The sequence below is a fragment of the Caloenas nicobarica genome, chromosome 12 (assembly GCF_036013445.1).
Source record: "Caloenas nicobarica isolate bCalNic1 chromosome 12, bCalNic1.hap1, whole genome shotgun sequence".
In the NCBI taxonomy this organism is placed as follows: Eukaryota; Metazoa; Chordata; class Aves; order Columbiformes; family Columbidae; genus Caloenas; species Caloenas nicobarica.
Window position 1 is genome coordinate 1374288 of NC_088256.1, and position 19111 is coordinate 1393398.

The following is a 19111-nucleotide window of genomic DNA, read 5'->3' on the forward strand; positions in this document are numbered from 1 at the left end:
GAGGGAAGGGAAGAAACCTCAGCGCCCTCCTGCTCCCGTGGGCCCTGGCAGCAGCGGGGTCACCCAGGGACGCCCTCGCCCGCCCGGTTGTCGGGCTGTGCCGGTGCTGCTGGCACACCCGGCGCAGGGCAGATCGGCAAGACTCGGCTTCCCCTCCCGCCCGTGGGGCTCAGCCCCTCGGCGACCACTGAAGGGGTGAGGAAGCACCTCGAAAGCAACCCTCAGCATCCACCAGTGCCATGGAGAGAGGGAAAAACTCTGCGGCAGCTTGTGGGTCATCTGTCCTTCAGGAATTTGCCTGGTTTGCAGGGCTGCCAGTCACCCCCACCCACACCTGGACCCCCTGCTAGTGCCACGTTCACTGGCGGGGCAAAATCTGGACCCGTCTCCGGGGCTGTTGGATTGACATGAAATGAAAAGTGCTGCCCAGAGGTCTCCTTGGCCACTTTTAGAGCTGTTTATCTGAGGTAGACAGTGTCTTGTGCCTTCCTGGTTTACTAATGGACTGGAAAGTACTTCATTCTCATGTGATGTGAATGCGTCTTCCTCTTTCTTGCCAAATAGGGAACAGAAATGTTTATTGGGGACTTCAGGCTTTTCTTCAGCAGCATTAGCTGCCTTATTAACATCTCATGCAAGTGCTGCTCTGCCACCAGGATCCCTGCTGTCCTGGTGCTTTTCGTGGTTTTGCTCTGCTGGATTTTGACCTGGTTTATCTCCTATCAATTCCGTGCACTTCAGACCCGCTGCTGTCCTCCGATTGCTGCTTTCTGCAACTCCTTCTATCAACCCATTCGTGATTCTTCCATACAGACTTCCTCCTGCTGCCTCCAATTCCCCTCCTACCCATGGTGGGCTTTTAAAAGCCTGTAGGTTCCTTCTCTCGGGCAGCTCAGCTGCCTTCAGACCCTTGGCCAACCCTTCTTCAGCAGCTCCCAGCTGCTTTGTCCAGCTGTTTTCCTCCCTGAATGGGTGAGGGATCTCCCGACTGGCTTGGAGGATTCATTGATTGATAGTGATGGCAGCTCAGCCCCGCTTCCACCCCACACGCCATCCACCCTCTCTCATCCTGTTCCTGTGTGTGCTCCTAAGCTGGGACCTCAGCAGCCTCCCATTCCTCATACCTGGTGTCACAGCCCAGCCATCCCCATGTCTCTGACAGTTTTGCCCTGTGTCCCAGCACCATCAGGGCAGCACAGTGTGTCTCAGCTGCTCTTCCCCAGCTCACAGAGATCAGTGCAGCTCACTGGTAGGAAAGATGCTCCCACAGGGATGCAGGAGTGCCAGCAAAGTGACTTTTTCCCCCTCTGCGGAAATTTCCATTTCCCCTTGCATACCCCCAGAGCCCCCAGCACCCTGCAGGCAAATCAAAACTTCTCCGCACATCCTTGGCTGCCCTGGCTTTTTATGCACATGTTCCACCTGTGCCTTTTTTCAGCTCTGGGTTAAGTGGCTCCCAGTCACAGTGGTGGGGCTGTGTCACTCCGGAATTTTCTGCCATCCTGGGCTCTTTTCTTCCCCTTTTCCCTCTTTTCTGCCTCTGCTTCGGAGCCACGTGGGCTTTTGCATGCCCATGCTGAAGCCTCAGGGGTTGATGCCGCGGCCACCCTCCAGCCTCCCTGAGCCCCTCTGCTCCCTCCCCAGGAGGCACAGAGTGGAGCGGGGGGTCCCGGTCAGGGCGGGGTGCACCGTGGCCCCCTGCTACCCCTTGCCACCCTCTCCCGGGCCACCCCTTGTCGCCAGGTCGGGGGGAGCCGCGCACCCCCCAGAGGGCCCGTTGCTGGCTCAGGGCTGCCGAGGGCAGGGCGGGGGGCAGAAAGCACCGCGGGTACCCACGCGTGGGCTGTGCCGGGCTGCCGGGGGCAGGACGGGCGAGGGGGTGGGTGCCCGCCGGGGGGACGGCGGCGGCGGGGCGGGGTGCGGCGGCGGGCGGCCCGTGCGCCCGGGGCCGCCGTTACCAATCAGCGCGGCGGAGCCGGGGCGGGCGGCGGAGCCGGGGCGGGCGCGCAGCCGGGGGGGGCGGGCGCGGCGCTCGGCACCGGGCGCGTCCTGCCGCCGCTCGCCCTCCGCGGCCCCGGGAGTGGCCCCGGTTGCGCCGCCGTGGCCGCGCGCGGGGGGGGGATCCCGGGATGTCCTCGTCGCCCGTGGAGGAGTGCCGGTCGCCCGTGGGGCTGGACTGCTGCAGCTGCTGCCTGGACTTGGCCAACCGGAGCGGGCTGGAGGAGGGGGCCGGGGGAGAGAACAACAACCTGGGCAGCCCCACCGTCAGCAGCTTCCGGCAGCTGCAGGAGCAGCTGGTCCGCAAGAACCTCAACACCGACAAGCTGAGCTCCATCATGCGCCAGGACTCGCTGGAGCCCGTCGTGCGGGACCCCTGCTACCTCTTCAACGAGGGTATCTGCAACAGGAACATCGACCAGACCCTGCTCTCCATCCTCCTGCTCTTCCACAGGTGGGTGTCACCAACAGATGCCAAGGGGCTGCCCATGTGCTGGATGCCCCTGGAGCTGGACCCAGGCTGGCTGTGTGCTCGGGAGCTGGCAGTATGGGGGGTGAGATGTGTGGCCTGCAGCCCCCCAGGCTGGCAGGGGCAGGGGGACCTGTGTGACCCTCATGCTGTGTGGGGTGGCAGTGTTGGGGGATTCTAGGTGCGGAGGAGCACGAGTGGCTGCACGTGGCAGGGACCCGAGTCCACTCACCATGGGTGGTGCCAATCCGGTCTGCGGGAGCAGGTCCGGGTGGTTCTGACCGGTGGTGGCTGGCAGTGCCCCTCCGTTGGTGCCCTGTGTCCGTCCTGGCAGTGACAACATTCTCCAGCTGTGTGTCTTGGCCCCTGAACTCTGTGTTTATCTCCCTGGCTACATCTTATCCACACAGACACTGCCCGCAGGGGCATGGACAGTGTCCAGCATCAAACAGGCATCATCATGTTAGTCCTGCATGGAGAGGGGCAGCTTGTTACTTGGGAAACAGCTGTGCTGCCTCAAAAGCCACCTTCAGAGTTAGTGAGAAACTGGGTAGGGAGCCTGAGAGTCCTGCTGCTAGGTCCTGCTCTTTCAGCAGCTTGCCTGTCTCTGCCTGGAGTAAATTGAGTGGAGACAAATTTGGCCTGGGTGGTATTTCCCATCTCTGGAAAGTGACTCTGCCCCTGCCCAGCTGCTCCCTCTCAGCTCAGAGCAGGCTGCTCTGGGATGGGGCTGCCTGCACCCAAGCAGCGCGATGTGCTCAGGGCTGGTCCCATCCACTTGCCAGAGGACTGGGCTTTACCTGTCCGAGGCTGGGGAGGGCTGAAGTGTGGGGAGCCTCCCTGCTCCCCTGCTCCGGCATTGCAGGCAGAGGAGGCTGAACGAGGGATCCGTGGGGCTGCCACCCTGTAGGGTCCCCACTCCTGATGAGGGGGACCCCAGGGGTGGGGAGGGGACAGAGCTGTCTCAGGTCCTGCACTGGCACCTCCAGCTCTGCAATGCGGCTGGTCCTGGTGCCCAGCACCCTGGAGGGCTGGAGAGACAATGGGGAGCAGCCTGTGCTGTGAGCTGGCAGGCCCGGGGCTCTCCAGCTTGGCCTTGACAAAGCTGAGCTGGACCGGGGATGCTGCAGGGTGGTAGCCCCCAGAGCTGCCTGAGGCTTCAGCAGGTGGGACGCATTCCCTCTCCCAGGGCTGAGGGGATATGTGGCCCATCGGTGCGTACGGAGGGTATCTGCGTGACTGGCAGGGCAGGCAGCAGCTCTGGGGCTCATTCCTCAGCTGTGGGTGGGGTAGCGTGCAGGTGGGGCACGTGGCAGCACCCACGCGTTTGCAGACACCTTGCCGCCCCCTCCCCTTCCTGCATGCACATGCACCTGTAGGCGTGCTCCTGGGCCATGCATGGGTGTGCAAGCCACCCTTCGTGCCCTGCACCTGGCGCAGGGACATCGCTGGAATCATGCATGGCTGCCCCACGCATGCCAGCCACCCAGGCCATGCATGCATGCCTCCTCGCCCCAGCCAGCGACTCACACTATGCAGGCTGCTTCTTCGGAGCCATCCTCAGCAGAGACACTCTTCCTGCACTTACATAACACTGAGCTGCCGCTCAGGTGGGAAAGGAGGAGCCGGGACGCCTGCCAAGGCACCCGGCACCCGGCCTGGGCTCCCAGCGCACGGTGAGCAGTGAACCCACCCAGCCAGGAGGGATATGGGAGCGAGAGGTTTCCCTTCACTCCGGGAGGCTACAGCCAGTTGGCATCATGGGCAGAGAGGGGAGGTGAGACACTGTCCCCAGTGCGAGCTGCTGGGGCTGAGTATGGGAGCCAAGCATCTGGGCTGCTTGCTCAGGGAAGGTGATGACAGTGCCTGTGGGTGAGAGGTGATGTGGGCACAGCTTGCTGCTTTCAAATGTGTCCCTGCTGGGGCAGGACACACAGTGCTCCTGGTGAGCATCAGTCCACTCTGCTGAGGCAGGGAGCAAGTGTAAGTGCCAGGGGGCTGGGGTTTCTCCCCATCTGTACCCTGCAGTGTCCCTTGCTGCAGTGCCCAAGCCTGTCTATCATGCCCTCGTGTGTGTTGTGTCCCAAGAGGCTGCGGGCATTCCTGTTTACAACAGGCTGTGCCACAGCCTGATGCGCGGTGTCCCTCCATCACACCCTGCCTCCAGGCACCCTGCTGCCAGCCTGGTCTGGAGGCTGCTTGGGTGATCCTGCTTTGCCCCTGGGTGGCACAGCATGGGGGAGCTGTGGGCACGGCCCCGGGCACTGGAGGCAGGTGTGTCTACACCTGTATCTGCTGTTGTTTTGCTCCACTCTGAACTTTCTCCTCCTGGGGAATGAGCCAAGATACCCAAAAGGTGATAGCATACACAGCAGCAGATTGTGGGTGCCAGAGGAACACCCCGATAACAGGCCTGATAAGGGCACCTATGCTGCTGGCACTGGGGAGCCCGAGCAGGTTTGTGCCTCTTGTTTTAGCTGATGTGCTCCTACACTGGCACAGAAGGAGGGGAAAGTCACGTGGATGCACACACTTGTGCATGGCCGAAATCCAGCACAGCACAGGAAGACCAAGCAGCTGCATCTGGAGTCCAGGTCTGGCTCTGGGACTGCTGGTGACAGCTCAGCCCGTGGTGGATCAAGCTCTGGGCTCCACAAGTCAGGATCAGATCAGTGCTGAGAGTCTTGGACAACCTACATTCAGCATTTCCAGCCTGTGTCTGGGGTTTCCCCTTGGCTGGGTGTCCCCGCTAAGCTCCCCGTGCTCTTTGCTCACTGCAGGGATGCTGTGAGGGATGCACAAGGTAGGGATTCTCTGGACCAAGTGCTGATGCTCCTGCAGGAAACCCTCCTGCTTGAGGAGTGCATGGATCCTGTTCAGGAAAGGCTTCTCCCCTCCGTGAGCTCACATGTGCTGTCATGAACTGCTCTCCAAGGAGACCTGGGCAATACCAAAGGGCCAAGCTTGCACAGAAACACCAGGTATAGAGAGGCCAGCTACCACCATACTGCTTGGGTGACACATCTCCTCTTTGCGGATGCTGGTGCTGGGGACAGAAAGGTCTCTGCCACCCTGCCGCAATGCCAACGTTACCCCGAAATTGCTCATCCAAGACCTAAGCATGAGCGCAACTGAGCGTGGGCTGGGGAGAGCAGCCCTGTGACTCTGTGGCACCTTCCCCGGGGCTGGCAGGGCTGAGGGGAGCCAGCGGTGTGGGTGGGGGTCAGCACTGCGGGGGGAGCGCAGCACCCTGCCGGGTGCTTACTGGCTTGTGATTCAAGCAGGGCCCCGCCTGGCTCTGGGGTGGGGAGAGGAGATACATGCCAACCTGCTCGCCCACTTAACCAGCCTGTGCCAGCTCTCCTTGCCCAGCCTTTCCCAGATCAGTTCTGGAAGCCCAGCCACTGTGCCCTGTCCTGCTCTTCCAGGCAGCAAGGGAACATCTCTGCCCAGCCGGACCCTCTCTGGGCACGGTGAGACCTGCTGCTCCAGGGAATAGGGTGGGCAATGACCCACTCTTTGGTCTGAGCCGTGAAAGAGGCTGGAGGCCACCTTCCCTCGAGGCTTGGGCAAGCCAAGGGAGCTGCAGGGAGGCAGGGGAGTGCTGTGCTGCTCTCAGAGGCTGGAGGAGGGATGAATCGGGGTGGGAGAAGGCAGCCATAGGGTCACCACCTTAAGGTCAGGCTGGTGACCAAGAGCTGCCCAAGCAGTGGTGCCAGGGTGACATTTGTGGCACGGCACCATTTGTTCCCATCTTTCACGGTGTCACTTTGCAGTAGTGATGCAGGAGGAGGAGATGGAGCCAGGGCATGAAGGGCATCCCGGGGCAGTGGGGCCGGGGAGTGCATTCCTGCTGGCTGAGTGGGCTGGAGCAACAAGGAGGCATTGACAGGGAGAAGGGCCGCGTGGGAGCACGTGTGAGCATGAGAGAGGCGTGGGTGTGAGCCCGGGGTCTGTCCCACTGGCAGCTCTACCTTCCCCAGCCCCGCGGGGCAGGTCTGCCTGGGGAGGGGGCTCCGCCAGCCACCCTTCCCAGTCAGGACCAGTGTGCCAGGTATTTGCTGTGCTCTTGTGGGACAGAGCTGCGTGTGGCCTGACCCGTACCTTGTAGCGTGGTTTGGTTTGCTGAGCCCTGCAGCCTGGTGAGATGATGGGGAGGTTTCGCTTTAGCAGCAAGAGCCTTGGCTCCGGGGAGTAGCTGACCTTGGCATGCCCAAATCCTCCCACTGCCTGGAAGATGCCAGGCAGCTCGTCTGCTGTGCCCGCCTTGGTTTCCATAGCAGGCATCCTGCCACCCTCGGACCCCTGCCCTGTGACCCAGCAGGCTTTGGGGTGATGTTCTTGCAGGCCAGGCTTGCAGGGGCTCCCGGCCAGGGAAGCCCAGCAGCACCAGGTCAGCCGTGGCACACCGCTCTCGGCACAGATCGGCGAGGCTGGTGGCGGCACATGCCGCACCGTGCCTGTCCCTGCCCGTTTCTGTGAGACCCAGCTCCCTCCAGCAAGTAGATTCCCAAGCATGCCCTGGAGTGCAGGAGAGCCCTGCTCAGCACCTCCAGCCCCTCAGGATGAAGCCATTTGCCTCTGGCCACATGGCTATGGCCAAGGGGGCCTGGCACAGCTGAGCTGAAGTCTAGCGATGCCAATGCCAGCCGCACAGAAACCCATCACCTCAGCTCGCCGTGGGCACTCAGGCTCTGCCTGTCTGCTAGGGCACGTGCCCAGCTCCGAGCAGGCAGGGCGTAGGTGGCCCAAGGGCGGGCAGGGCTGGGCAGCACGGTCCCATGGGGAAAATGCTGGCCGGGATTTATTTCAAGCTTTGAACTTTAGGTGTGGAAGAGGTTGGAACCAGAGCAGGCTACAGGGGTCTGCCCTGGTCCCAGCATTATGCCCCCCCCTTCCAACACCATGCTGCTCTCTTCCCTGAGGACATGTGGCCTGATCCTGGATGGTGCTGAGGCCAGTACTGCTGAGATCTTCTGTGAGTTGGGGCTGGAGCTGGCACTCAGGGGAAGCCTTTTACAGCCCAGCTGGCACCTCAGCTCGCGCCAGGCACAAGGTATGGACGTGTGTGCTGTGGGCAACGCCTTTGTGGGCACGCAATGCCCGTGGTGTGCTCTTCTGTGCTGTGACCCGACGCCACCTCCCTGGCCACCTCCCAGCACAGAGAGGGTTAAAGCCAACCCTGTACTTTGGGGGAGCACCATGGCCTGCGTGTGGTGAAACGGGTTCAGGGCACATGTTGGCAGAGCCAGGCAGCTGCCTGTGCACACAGGGGATGTGACTGCAGCGAATGTATATGCACCGTAAGGTGGCTGCCAAGGGCAGAGAGGGTCCAGGTGGATCCTGCCCTTTGGAAGTCACTGAGACCCCATTTGCAGAGGATACCCTGAGTTGTGTGGCAGTGGGGGTGAGGGCTGGAGAGGCATTAAAAGCTGCAACCTGTCCCAAAACCACACTTTGCCGATGATCTCCAAGTTATATTTATCCAGGTGCTGCACATTGCTGGCTTCAGGACAGGAGTTCGCCATCCTCTGTGTGCTTAGAGATATAGATGGATAGATACGTAGATGTATATACATATTTGAGGGGCTTTTGCTGCAGAATGACTCTGGTGGCAGAGGAGAAGCCCCAGGCTGCTCCCTGGCCTGCTGGACCCCTGGCCCCAGGGTTAGGGTGTGATCCAGTCCTTGCCACCCCCTGCCTGCAACTCCCCCGGGGTTGGCAAGCACTACCTGGGTGGGCAGCGGGGTGGCTGATGCCACGGGGCAGGGCAAAGACATCCCTATGGCCTTGAGTGAAACCACCCCAGTGATCCCCCCGTGGTGCTCCAGGGACTTTGGAGGCAGGGGACAGTCTCAGGTTGTCCCCAGTGGTTGACATGAGCCAGGTGGCAGCTGGCAGCTGAGGCTGGGGCACATGGAAAGCCATGGCAGTGCCGCAGGTATGCAGCCCGCCAGCAGCTTATTGTCTTTCTTGTTGTTATTGTTCTGAAATGTCAGCGAGGGGTGGGTTTTAACTGAGCATACCTAGTTTGAAATGCCCAGGATTCTTCGCAAAGGCCAGGCGGAGTATTAATAACCAGCTCTGCTGAAACTGCGCAGCCCCAGCAAGCGTCCTTGCCTGACCTCCTGCAGGGTGGCTGGCTCAGGCGCCGGGAGAGCTCAGCTCTTCTCCCGCTCCTGGCCCCACCGCATTGTGTCTGGCTGGGCTTTGCACCCCCTGGCTGGGTCCAGCCTGCCAGCCCTGGGGAAGGGGCATTGAGGGGCTCCTGGGGCTCCCCCTCAAGCATCCCCATCGGGCCAGGCAGGAGACTACAAAGCTTGGGCACCTTTGAAAGGGGAAGGCGGAGGACTCAAGGGTTTCCTTGAAGGTGGGTTAGTCTGGGCTGGAAGAGCAGCTTTTGGTGGCACGGGGTGCCGACGCGCTGCTCTCGCAGCTTCCCAGCCTCTGCCCTTTCATTACATAACAATCTGCCTTCCAATTAGCGAGCCGGGCACTCCCACACGCCGCAGGGCAGCAGCTGCCAGCGCCAAGCGTGGCTCCGGAGCGCCCGCTCCTGCCTGCAGCGCGGCCTGGGATCAGCTGCGGCAGATGCCAGAGGCCCTGCCTCGGGGTGCCTCTCTCGGGCTGGAGATCTCTGGAAAAGCCAGCTCTGCACCAGCGAGGGGCTTGGGAGGGCAGAGCGGGGGCCGGCAGCCGCTGCCTGCCGCACGGTCTGGCGTCCAAGGGCACCGTGTGGCCCTGGTGCTGCAGAGGGTCCCTTTGGCATCACAGCCACCTCTGCTCTGTCCCCGGTTCCCTGAAACTGGACCAGAGAAGGGCTGCCAGGATCTGGGGATGATCCAGCTGGGACTCTCCGAGATGACACAGTGGGCTACGAAGTGAAGACAGGCCTGAAGTTCACAGCCTGGGCTGGCAGGAGACCTGTGGGACAGGGCATGGCTCACCAGGGAGGTGATAACATGGAGTTCAGTTATGGGACTCCACCCTGCAGTGCCCGTGGGTGTGAAATTCTTGCTCTGCGGACAGATTTGTGGATGAAAACTCAGCTGAGGGTTCAATCTGCTCATCCTCCCTGGGGCTGGGCATCCCTGACCCACGGGAGACAGGGAGTGTGGCCAGGAGCTGGCTGTGCTTCCCCTCGCGCTGCACAACGGTGGTGAGACCACCACGGGGTTCAGGTGGGCTGTGCCATACCTGACACCCTCAGCATGCTCCAGTTGCGGGGCCCTGCAGGGGCCAAGTGTGAGCAGCAAGGTGACGAGGTTTGTGCTCGCTGGGGTAGCCTGAGCTGTGCAGGCAGCATTGCGGGGCTGGTGTCAGCAAACAGTGGCAAGGCGTGAGGTTGGGCGGCACGGTCCAGGGCTGGTGATAAGCAGATCAGCCCTTTTTCTTCTTCCCTTCCGACCCCAGCATGCCTGGGGAAGCCATGGCTTCAGAGGCTTCCAGTGTGCAGCATCGCAGGGAGGGCTCTGCCAGGGTCATCTCTGACCTCCCTTCTTCACACTGCTGCTGAGGGCAGCTGCTACCGGGCAGTGCTGGGTGGGGGGCACAGGAGGAAGAAGTGGGGCTGGTGACAAAGTTAGAGAAAGAAAAACTGCAGCTCTCAGCAGGCCGACTTCGGGGTGTGCACTCGCACGCCAGAAAACACAGAACTGGGAGTACAGCCAAGTACCTTTATCAGAGGAAGCAGGCAGCCCAACAGCTGGACATGGGAGCCTGCCAGGCCTCCCTCCTCCTGCCCCACACCGCCTCCAGCCCAACAGGTTGCAGAAGTCCCCACGCTGCAATCCCTGCCCGTGCCCCGCTGCCCGGTGGGGGAGTTAGCTGTGGCCCCTACCCGCGGGAGCTTGCTCTGCCTCTGTCAGTGGTGAAGGGAGAGGACGACAGGTTCCCTGTCAGCCTTTTGTGATTACAAACTCTCCCTGGGCTTCCCCAGCAACGCAAAGGCCATGGCCGCCCTGTTCAGCTCTGCCTGTTCCTGTGGTGTCCCCTAGCCCTGGGACTGGGACTATGTCTAGCAAGGCCAGCAGCAGTAGCTCTGCAGGCATGAGCTTGCCTCACAGATGTACCCAGGAGGGTTTAGGTGTTGCTCTCTACTCTAGAGGAGCATGTGCCCTGGGTTGAGGGATTTACAAGGCCTCCAAGGCTCTGGTGAGCATGAACCAGGTCCCCATGTCACAGGGCTCCTGGCTGCATGGGGCTGCCACAAGTCCCATGCAGCCCCTGGAAGGCACCAGTTGAGCTGAGGGTAGTGCCAAGTCTGCAGTAAACAGCTCAGCCAGGACATCTTCGGGATAAGGAGAACAAGAGCTGGCCAACTGGTGTGCTCAGCAGCTCTGGCCTCACAGCTCTCAGGACGGGGCAGCAGCCCCAGGCCAGCGCTGCAGGGCAGACAGGCGCAGTTTGGGACGCTGGCAATGGGGCTGCCGAGTGGGACAGCAGATGACACTGCTGCCTGCCTGCCCAGGGGCAGCCCCCTGGCATTACCTCTCCCCAGCACTAGGATAGGGCTGCGGGCCAAAACTTGGGGCTCCACAGAACTGTCCCACACCCAGCCCTTCCCACCATGGGCTCCCACAAGCCCCAGCCACCACCGATGTCCCTGGCCACCCCTCCTTCAGCTCCTGCAGAGCACAGCTTGCCCTGGCGCTGGCATCCCCCGTTGCCTTGGCCAGCACAGCCACATCTGCAAGATTTCAGTTGTGAAAGGTGGAATTTTCTTATGTTTGCAAGCAGTGGCTTTTCCTCTCACCCTCTGCTCTGACCCTTTGAGCTGGAGATCTGGCTCTGCAGAGCAGCCTGGGCAGCTTTGGCTCTGTGCCTTTCCCGTATTGCTCTCCAGTGTCTCTGAGGCCAGGCAATAAACATTTCCCACGCCTCAGACCCTCTGCAAGGCCTTCCTCCCATTGAACTGAGTCCTTGGGAGAGAGCAAGCCAGGAACGTTGCTACGGAGCAGGGAAAATGGCCTGGAGCTGGGGGAGAGCACAGACTGAGGGGCCAGGACTGCTCCTGCAGCACTGGCTGTTCCTCCTGCTCCCACCAGCAGCTGATGGGACAAGGGCATCCTTTGGCATGTGGCACCGCAGCGCCTGGCATGGGTTCAATGCACAAGGCTCAATGCGACGCACACCTCGTCCCTGGGGCCTTGGGGCCAGGGCCACGTCTCCCGACCCACAACACAGCACAGGTGTGGGCTGCCAGGAGGCAAGAGAGATGATCCCATCGTCCTGCTCCCTGCGATGATCCCATCGTCCTGCTCCCTGCCATCCCTTGCTCCAGCCAGGCTTAGCCCAGCGGGGGCTGCTGTCCAGCTGCCCGCATGCCTCTGAGTCCTCTTGCAGAGGAGGGGCTTGTCACTAAATGTCACCCGGCGATCGGGGCTGGCATCTCCTGGGCTGGGGCACGGGCTGCGTGTGGGCTGGCCGAGGGGTTGCAGCCAGTATCCTGCAGGGCCATTGCTGAGGGTGACACCAGCTGGTGTCACCACCTCTCCTAGCTGCTTGGTAGCAGCCACAGGTTTTTTTCCCCCCAGAGATCTCAACAATTAGTGTCACAATTACACTGTATCACGGCCGCTGTTATTGTTACCAAAATAACCTCAGGCACGAGCCTGGGCCGTGCCTGATGAAACTCCCGTAGCAGCGCACACCAGGCAAGAGCTGCCACGCTGCTGCCCCAGGGATGGAGCTCACACCACTGGCCCCTCTCGCCCAGCCTGCTCCACGGTGCCCATCGCCATGGCTTCTGGTGCCACAGGGTAGCAGTGAGTCTGTGGCCCCCTGCTCTTTAGGAAGAGCAAGGAGGGACATTGCCCACCCTGCTCTGCTGCTGCCAGGCCCCAAAAGGAGCAGGAGTGGGGTGGTGGGAGAGGAAGCAGATCCCAGCGGGTCTGCTGGAGTGGGGCCAGCAGCCCAGCAAAGCCATCTGCTGGGGCTACGGGGGCTGGGAAGGGACCCCCCGCTGCTTGAGGTGCAGCTGGAGCCCCATGCAGGACTCTGCTGCTGTGGGAGGCATTTGGACAGCCCACAGGGGCTCCCTTGCAGATCCCTGGGGAGAGCCAAGCACAAACCGGAGGTCCGGCAGAGAGCTGCAAACTGCTGCTTCCACCTCTGAGATGTCAGTTGGGCTGCAGTGGGGCAGCCCTGTGGACTGGGGGTGCCTCACACCTGCACAAGGGGACAGCTGAGCTGTCCCCGCTCCACGCTGCCGACACCACATGTGCATGCACGAGTGTGTGTCCGTGTCGGCTGTGAGTCAGGGCAACGCATGCGTGTGCAGGGGGAGGTGTCAGCTGTGCACGTGCAGGATGCATTGGCATGCACACAGGAGGCGTATGTTTGCTGGGTGTCCGTGCACAAGTGCATGTGTGCGCATGCATGTGCATGCAGGATGCATGAGTGTTCACATGCAAGCATGGTGTGCACCTGTGTGCAGGGTGCATGCCCACGCACGCTAGTAAATGCACGTGTGCATGCAAGGGGCATGGGCTTGTCTTTGTGAGTGTGCCTGTGTGTGCATGCAGGATTTGCACGTGTGCATGTGAACGTATGGGTTGCAAGGTGTGTCTGTGTGCACCCAGCAACATGTCCAGGGGTGTCTGCAGCAGAAGCCACGTCCCCCGAGTGGGTGTGCGGGTGAGGAGCCACAGGGGGGTGGGCTGGATCCCTGCTGAGGCTGTGCCAGGAGAGCAGGCAGCACCTGTGCCCAGCATGACCTGTCCCCAGCTGAGCAGGCTGCCTTGGGATTCCTCATTAAGTTCCAGGAAGGAAAGAGAAAGCAGAGCCTTCTGTCATTTCCATCCCTAAAAAGCATCCCTCCCCTGGGGTCTCACGGAGGAGGGCAGCATCCTTCCCAGCCTCACAGCTGGGGAGCCCATGCCCCAAGCAGTGACGGCTGTGGTCAGGGCTGTGCAGGGCTGGGAAAGACCCCAGGAGGGTCAGCAGGGAAGTCAGCAACTTACTTTTGTTTATTTTTGCAATAGTCCCAGCTCCATGGGAAAAATATTGGAGGTGCAGAGCTGAAGTGATTTCCTACCAAAGCACTATGCTGCTGCACTTTCCCACTCCACTTCAGCAGCTGTGACAATCGCTGGCTTTTCCCCAGCCCTTGGTACTGGAGCACTGTGTTGGGAAGGGGCCGGGCAGGGCCCTGGGACCCCAGAGCTGTGGGACAAGAGCCACAAGCCAGGCTCCGGTCTGTTTGTCCTGGGGCTCTTGGTCCCTGGCACTAGTAATTTAGGGCTTTCCTTTGGCAAGAGGGCTGGGCCAGGTGTGGGGGTGCCGTAGCACAGGAGGTGGGGAGTTGGGGAAACTGAGGCATGGCTGCTGGGGCTAGGGTCAGGCTGGGACCTGCTCACCCTATCTCCCTGCAGCTGCCAGCCTCTCTACAGGAGATAGATGGTGGCACAACTAGTGATGCACCCAACCATGGGGGAGAAGATGCCTCTCCCCTTCTCCCCTGACCTCTCCACAGCGAGACAGGTACCTTCCCTGAGCTGCGATGGGAAACTGAGTCACGGGACCCTCAGCGTGGGTGGCCCGGGCTTGTTCCAGCCAAGGGGACAGAGTCGTGCCCCATGTCCCAGGGGCTGCCACCCTGCCCACTGCCAGCCACCCTGGGGACAATTGCACACAGAGTCCCTTTCATCAGCCGATGGAGGGGGGCAGCCGCCCGCTCCCTGCGTGGCTCAGGGTGGCACGCTGGCCCCTGAAAGGGCTGATTGAGCCCAGTTGAGGTCATCTGCCTGGCGTGTTTACCCTGTGCCTGCAGCCCCAGGATACGGCCAGCACCCAGGCTCTCCCTGCCGCCCGGCTGGCCGGGGAGACGCGGCTGTGGGCAGAGCCAGCATCGCTGCCAGGGTGCTGGGCTGCTGCTGGGGAGCAGAGAGGCTGGAGCAGAGTTGCAGGCACCAGCATGGCCTTCAAGCCACCGTACTCCCCAAGCCTTTTCAGGAGGAAGGACTGGTGAGTAGGGGCTGACTGCGGGTGGGGGGGGACAAGCCCCTGCCTGCTCTCTGCAGTGCCAACCCTCCTGCTCAGCCCCTGCCCAGCAGCTTTGCCTGGGCCAGGCTGGTGCTGGCACAGAGGGGTGTGTATCATCCCCCCCTGCAGACGGAGGCACAAACGGGTCCCGCACATGCCCCAATCTCCCCACTGGGAGGAGAAAAAAATGCCTTCTCACATCCCCACATCAAACCTGTGTGTCTCGGGGCACCTGCATGTGCCCAGCCATGGTTCACGGGCAGCACAGCGTCCCACGCAGGGTGCCCATGTCCTTCAGCACTCAGGACACCACAGTCCTCAGCCCGCCCTAGGAGGCAGGGGTGTGATTTGCTGGGGAGCAAGCTGGCAGAGCCTTGCTCTAAGCAGCAGCCATGCTGCACTGTGCCTCAGTTTCCCTTTCTGATGGCAAAATACCTCTCTGCCCACCCTCAGCCCTTTCCCTGATGAAAGGGCATGGCAGCACAGCTGCTGGTTGGGGCTCCTCGTGCCTCTCCCCATGCTGGCACCCACCAGCCAGCGGCCGGACACCTTCAGTACTCCCCAGATTGGGGGATTTGGGGTCCGCCGCCGCATCTCTGGTGTGCACGTGCCTCTGCCAGCACTAATGCTTTCTCGGATGCTGCTCTGTGGCACAGGCTCTCTCACAGGATGTCATTCAGCATCAGCCCCTGCCCTGGCTTAGCAAGGACGAGCCCCCCAGGGTCAGCGGCAGCAGCGGGGAAACCGCCTGGGTGTTGAGTGAAGTCTCAGGAGTTCCAGGTCCAGCGGGCAGAAACAAGCCCTGGAGCTGGCAGGGCAGCCCAGGGAGGGCAGCCGAGCGCAGGGGGAGCATCGCCCGCGGTGGGCAATGCCAGCCCCAGCCTCCCCCCATGTTGCCAGCGGCGTTTTGGGGGCCTCGCCTGCACCCCACGCCTCTATGTGCGAGCCGCTTTGTGGCAGAGCTGGTGTGACCCCGCTGCTCCCACACGCGTGTGCGTTCCCGGGGCCCCGGCTGCGCACCCCCCAGCATCCCCGCACCCCGGGGCGGCCCCGGCTCCCCCCGCGCAGGACGGGGCTCCGCGGCCGCTGCAGTGCCGGCCCTGCCCGCGGGGCGGCGGCCCCCCCAGCGCGGCGGAGGGTTATGCAAGGACGGGGCGGGGCTGGCGTTTGCCCTCGGGCTTGTTTTGCTCGCCGTGGTTTGTTTTGCACGGCGGGGTTGTTTTTCACTCCCGTTTTTGTTGTGCGGTCCGGTTTTGTTTCGCACTCCGGGTCTTGTTTTGCGCTCCCGTGTTGTTTTTTGCACTCCCGTTTCTGTTTCGCGTCCCGGTTTTGCCATGCACGGCCATGGCTGCCCCTTTTCATTCTGCGCCCCACTTCCCCCGCCAGTTGCAGCCGCGCCGGGCTCTGCTGTCTGAGGGCCTACAGGCGTGCACACCCCACATGCAAAGCGGGTTTCCTCCGTTTCCCAGTCTCCCGAGCAGGTTCGCCCACAGCTGAATCCCTGTCCCGGTTGCGTGTGAGGAGCACAGAAAGGGGGTGCCGAGTCGTGTAGGGTGGAGAGGTGGGTGCCAGATGGGTGCCATGACTCTGGTTGCAGAAGATGAGGGGTGCAGGAGGGGGTGTACACACTAGGGGTGCAGAGTCGTGAGGACACAGCGCTGGGGGGCAGGGGTCCTGCACTGGGAGGCGGCCGTGCTGTGCTGGGGTTCAACTGGGAGGTGTGTAGGTGCCGTACCGCGGGGCGAAGGTCCCGTGCAGAGGTTCAGCACCAAGGCACAGGGAGGCCGTACCGGGGAGGTGCTGTGGGGCGGTGAGCGGGGCGGGCCCGGCTCCGCTGGCACCGCCCGACGGGGCGGACACCGCGGATATAAGTCGGGGTGGCGCGGGGGGGGGGAGCAGCCGCAGTGCGTTGTGCTCCGTGTCGGGTTGGCGCCGCTCCTCGCAGCTATGAGCACCGGCATGTACCAGTCCCCCATGGAGGTGGCTGTCTACCAGCTCCACAACTTCTCCATCTCCTTTTTCTCCTCCCTGCTCGGAGGGGACGTGGTCTCCGTGAAGCTGGACAACAGGTAAGGGCAGCCCCGGTACCGGCCGCGGTCCGCCCCGCCGTGTTCCGCCGTGGCCCGGGGAGGGCAAGTGCATTGCCCCAGCTGAGGGGACATCTCGAAGCATCGGTTACCCGTGAGAGCCCGCTAAAGGGGGGTTCAGGTGCATTGTTACTCCGCGGTGGGAAGGACCGGTGTGTTGATTCCCAGGGAAGGGAGAAGCCCCGGTACATTGCTGCCTGGGGTGGGGGGTTGTCCCGGTGCTCGGGGGCTCGCTGCTAACGCTCTGCCTCTCTGCTCTCTTCCAGCGCCTCCGGTGCCAGCGTGGTGGCCATTGACAACAAGATCGAGCAGGCAATGGTGAGCCGCAGTGCTGCTGCCCGCGCCCACCTTTGCTCTGTGCCCCCCTTCCCCCACCCGGTTCTCTTGCTTGGGGGTTCCCCACTCTCCGGGTGGGTGCTCTGCCCAATTCGGGGGGTCCCCGCTCCGGAGCCTGTTGCTGGGCAGAGCAGCTCCTTTGTCTGCCTGCTGCAGCTGGCTGAGCTCATTGGCTCCGGCAGCACCGCAGTGTGCAGGGACCCCACCGAGGGGAGGACCTGGGAAGGACCCTCTGGGGGTGTGGGGGTGACCAAACCAGGTCCCATGGTTATAGAGATCTGCAGCCTGCCAAACCCTCAAGGGCCGGGGGGGGCTAGCTGGAGGGTGCCTCTGGAGTCCTGGGAGACTGGGGACCTGAGGGATGCTATGGGTGCTGGCCTGCAGGGGCTACGCTGGGTGAGCACCGAACCCTGGCCAGGGTGCCAAGGGTGGGGGGAGACGGCCTTTGGGAAAAGCCTTTGTGGTACTTGGAGAGTGGCTGGGGACAGAGCTTTGCAGTGGGAGCAATCCCCAGGACATAACCATCGAGTGATCAGTCTCTTTTATGGTCTTTTGCAGGATCTTGTAAAAAATCACCTGATGTACGCAGTGCGGGAGGAGGTGGAGGTCCTGAAAGAGCAAATCAAAGAACTGTTGGAGAAAAACTCCCAGCTGGAGCGTGAAAACAGCCTCCTGAAGACCCTTGCCAGCCCCGAGCAGCTGGAAAAGTTCCAATCCCGGCTCCCTGCAGAGGTTTTGTGCCCGGAGGAGCAGAGCCCAGGGGCAGCTGCCCCGGCCCAGCATTCCGGGGGCTCTGCGGTGTAAGGTGGCTCTGTCCTCGGGGTGGGCAGAGCCACAGAACTCTTTCTACTTAAATCTCCTGCAAAATCGTTTCCGCCTTCATCTCACACGAAGGACTGCCAGACCCCGGCACTGAGCCGTGCCCCTCTGGGCAACCCCGGCAAGTCAGCAGGGCCAGTGGCCGTCTTCTGCACAAGGATGCTCTTCTACAAGGAAGACACGGGCAGCTGACCCCTTCCCGTCCAACCACCCGTCGTGTGCCAGGGGTGAATCTGTGGCCTGCCTGTCTCGGGCTCTGCTGAAGCCTGGGCGTCTGCGACACCCTGGCAGTGCCAGGTGACCTTTGGCACTTTAATGGGAATCCACGGTTGGAAGGAGCGCACGCCAAGTCCTGTGCCTTTGCAGCACTGTGCAGGGGGAGGGGGCCTTTCTGGCAAAGCCTGACGTTGGAGGAAGACCGTTGTTTAGTGAGCGACGCAGATTTGTCCTGCCAGCCACCCAGGAGTATGCTGGAACCCAGGCCTGACTGAGCAGCACTGGTGGTGGCAGTTGCAGTGTAGTGCATGGCTGAACGCACACCAGCGTGGGGATTACAAGGAAAAAAAGCTTGTTTTATTAGTTGGGGCATCTGTAGCCACGTCTGTACAAACACACGCATGAGCAGGACCCACGAGGCTGTGGAATGCCCTGCTCTGGGCCAGCCAGCCCATCTTTGTACAGCTGGGGGAACCAATGCAAGACTGGAAAGGCGAGCGGCTGTAACTGGGTGGCCAGAGCTGTGAGCAGCCCAAAGGAGGGTATGGCTTCACCCCGTTCTGGTATCCACCGTGACAAGAGCTGTGTGGCCGCATTGGGAGGATCTGGACTGACATCTCGGCTGGGGGGACCAGCCTGTGCCCCCAGGCTCCCCAGCTGCCTCGCCAGCTCTCTGGGAACTGACGGGACGTCCCTTTTGACGTCAGAAGCGGTGACACAGTTGTGTAAATCTAGGTAGAAATGGCAATAAACTCTACTTTTTATATGTGTGCCCAGAGCTGTGTGTCTGTGGCTGGGAAGGGGGAGGTGTTGGTGGGCTGGCTGCATGGGTCACTGGGGAAGGTGCTGGGGCTTGCTGGGATGGGACTGGTGAGGATCCTGTGCTGCAGACCCACTGGGGGCTGGGCTGGTAGAAAACCTGAGAAAACCTGGCAGGTCCCCACCTTTGGCGGGGGGGGGGGCGGGAATCAGGCCAAGATGGGATTCTGGAGATGTGAGAAGGCACCCCCTTCCCAAGGGGCTGGCTGTGCCATAGCAAAAAGTGCCCTGAGCCTGCAGGTCTTTGTCCCCTGTGTCATGCCTGGGACCAGGGTATGTGCAGGGCAGGCTGAGGGGAGCAAGCAGGGAGGAGGCTTTTCCGAGGCTGTGCAGAGCTGTATGTACCAGCAGCCCAGCTCTGCTCTTCCTCTGGTGTTTTTGT

The 19111-nt window shown here is 62.0% G+C and overlaps 1 protein-coding gene across 2 annotated transcripts; it reads left to right on the forward strand.

Moving 5' to 3' along the window:
• Positions 1-1976: 1976 nt before the first annotated feature.
• TSC22D3 (TSC22 domain family member 3) lies at positions 1977-18676 on the forward strand. 2 transcript variants are annotated; one of them, XM_065643262.1, is made up of 3 exons: positions 1977-2452; positions 16806-16857; positions 17434-18676. In XM_065643262.1, exons 1-3 carry the CDS (start codon positions 2130-2132, stop codon positions 17677-17679), a joined length of 621 nt encoding a protein of 206 aa, XP_065499334.1. In that variant the 5' UTR covers positions 1977-2129; the 3' UTR covers positions 17680-18676. The 2 variants fall into 2 exon arrangements, with proteins under 2 accessions (XP_065499334.1, XP_065499335.1); XM_065643263.1 differs by lacking the exon at positions 1977-2452 and adding an exon at positions 16361-16521.
• Positions 18677-19111: the final 435 nt, after the last annotated feature.

Coding starts and splice junctions, on each gene's coding strand:
- TSC22D3 (XM_065643262.1), top strand. CDS start 2,130: ATGTCCTCGTCGCCCGTGGAGGAGTGCCGGTCGCCCGTGGGGCTGGAC. Junction 2,453..16,805: donor ATCCTCCTGCTCTTCCACAG/GTGGGTGTCACC, acceptor GCTCTCTTCCAG/CGCCTCCGGTGCCAGCGTGG. Junction 16,858..17,433: donor ACAAGATCGAGCAGGCAATG/GTGAGCCGCAGT, acceptor GGTCTTTTGCAG/GATCTTGTAAAAAATCACCT.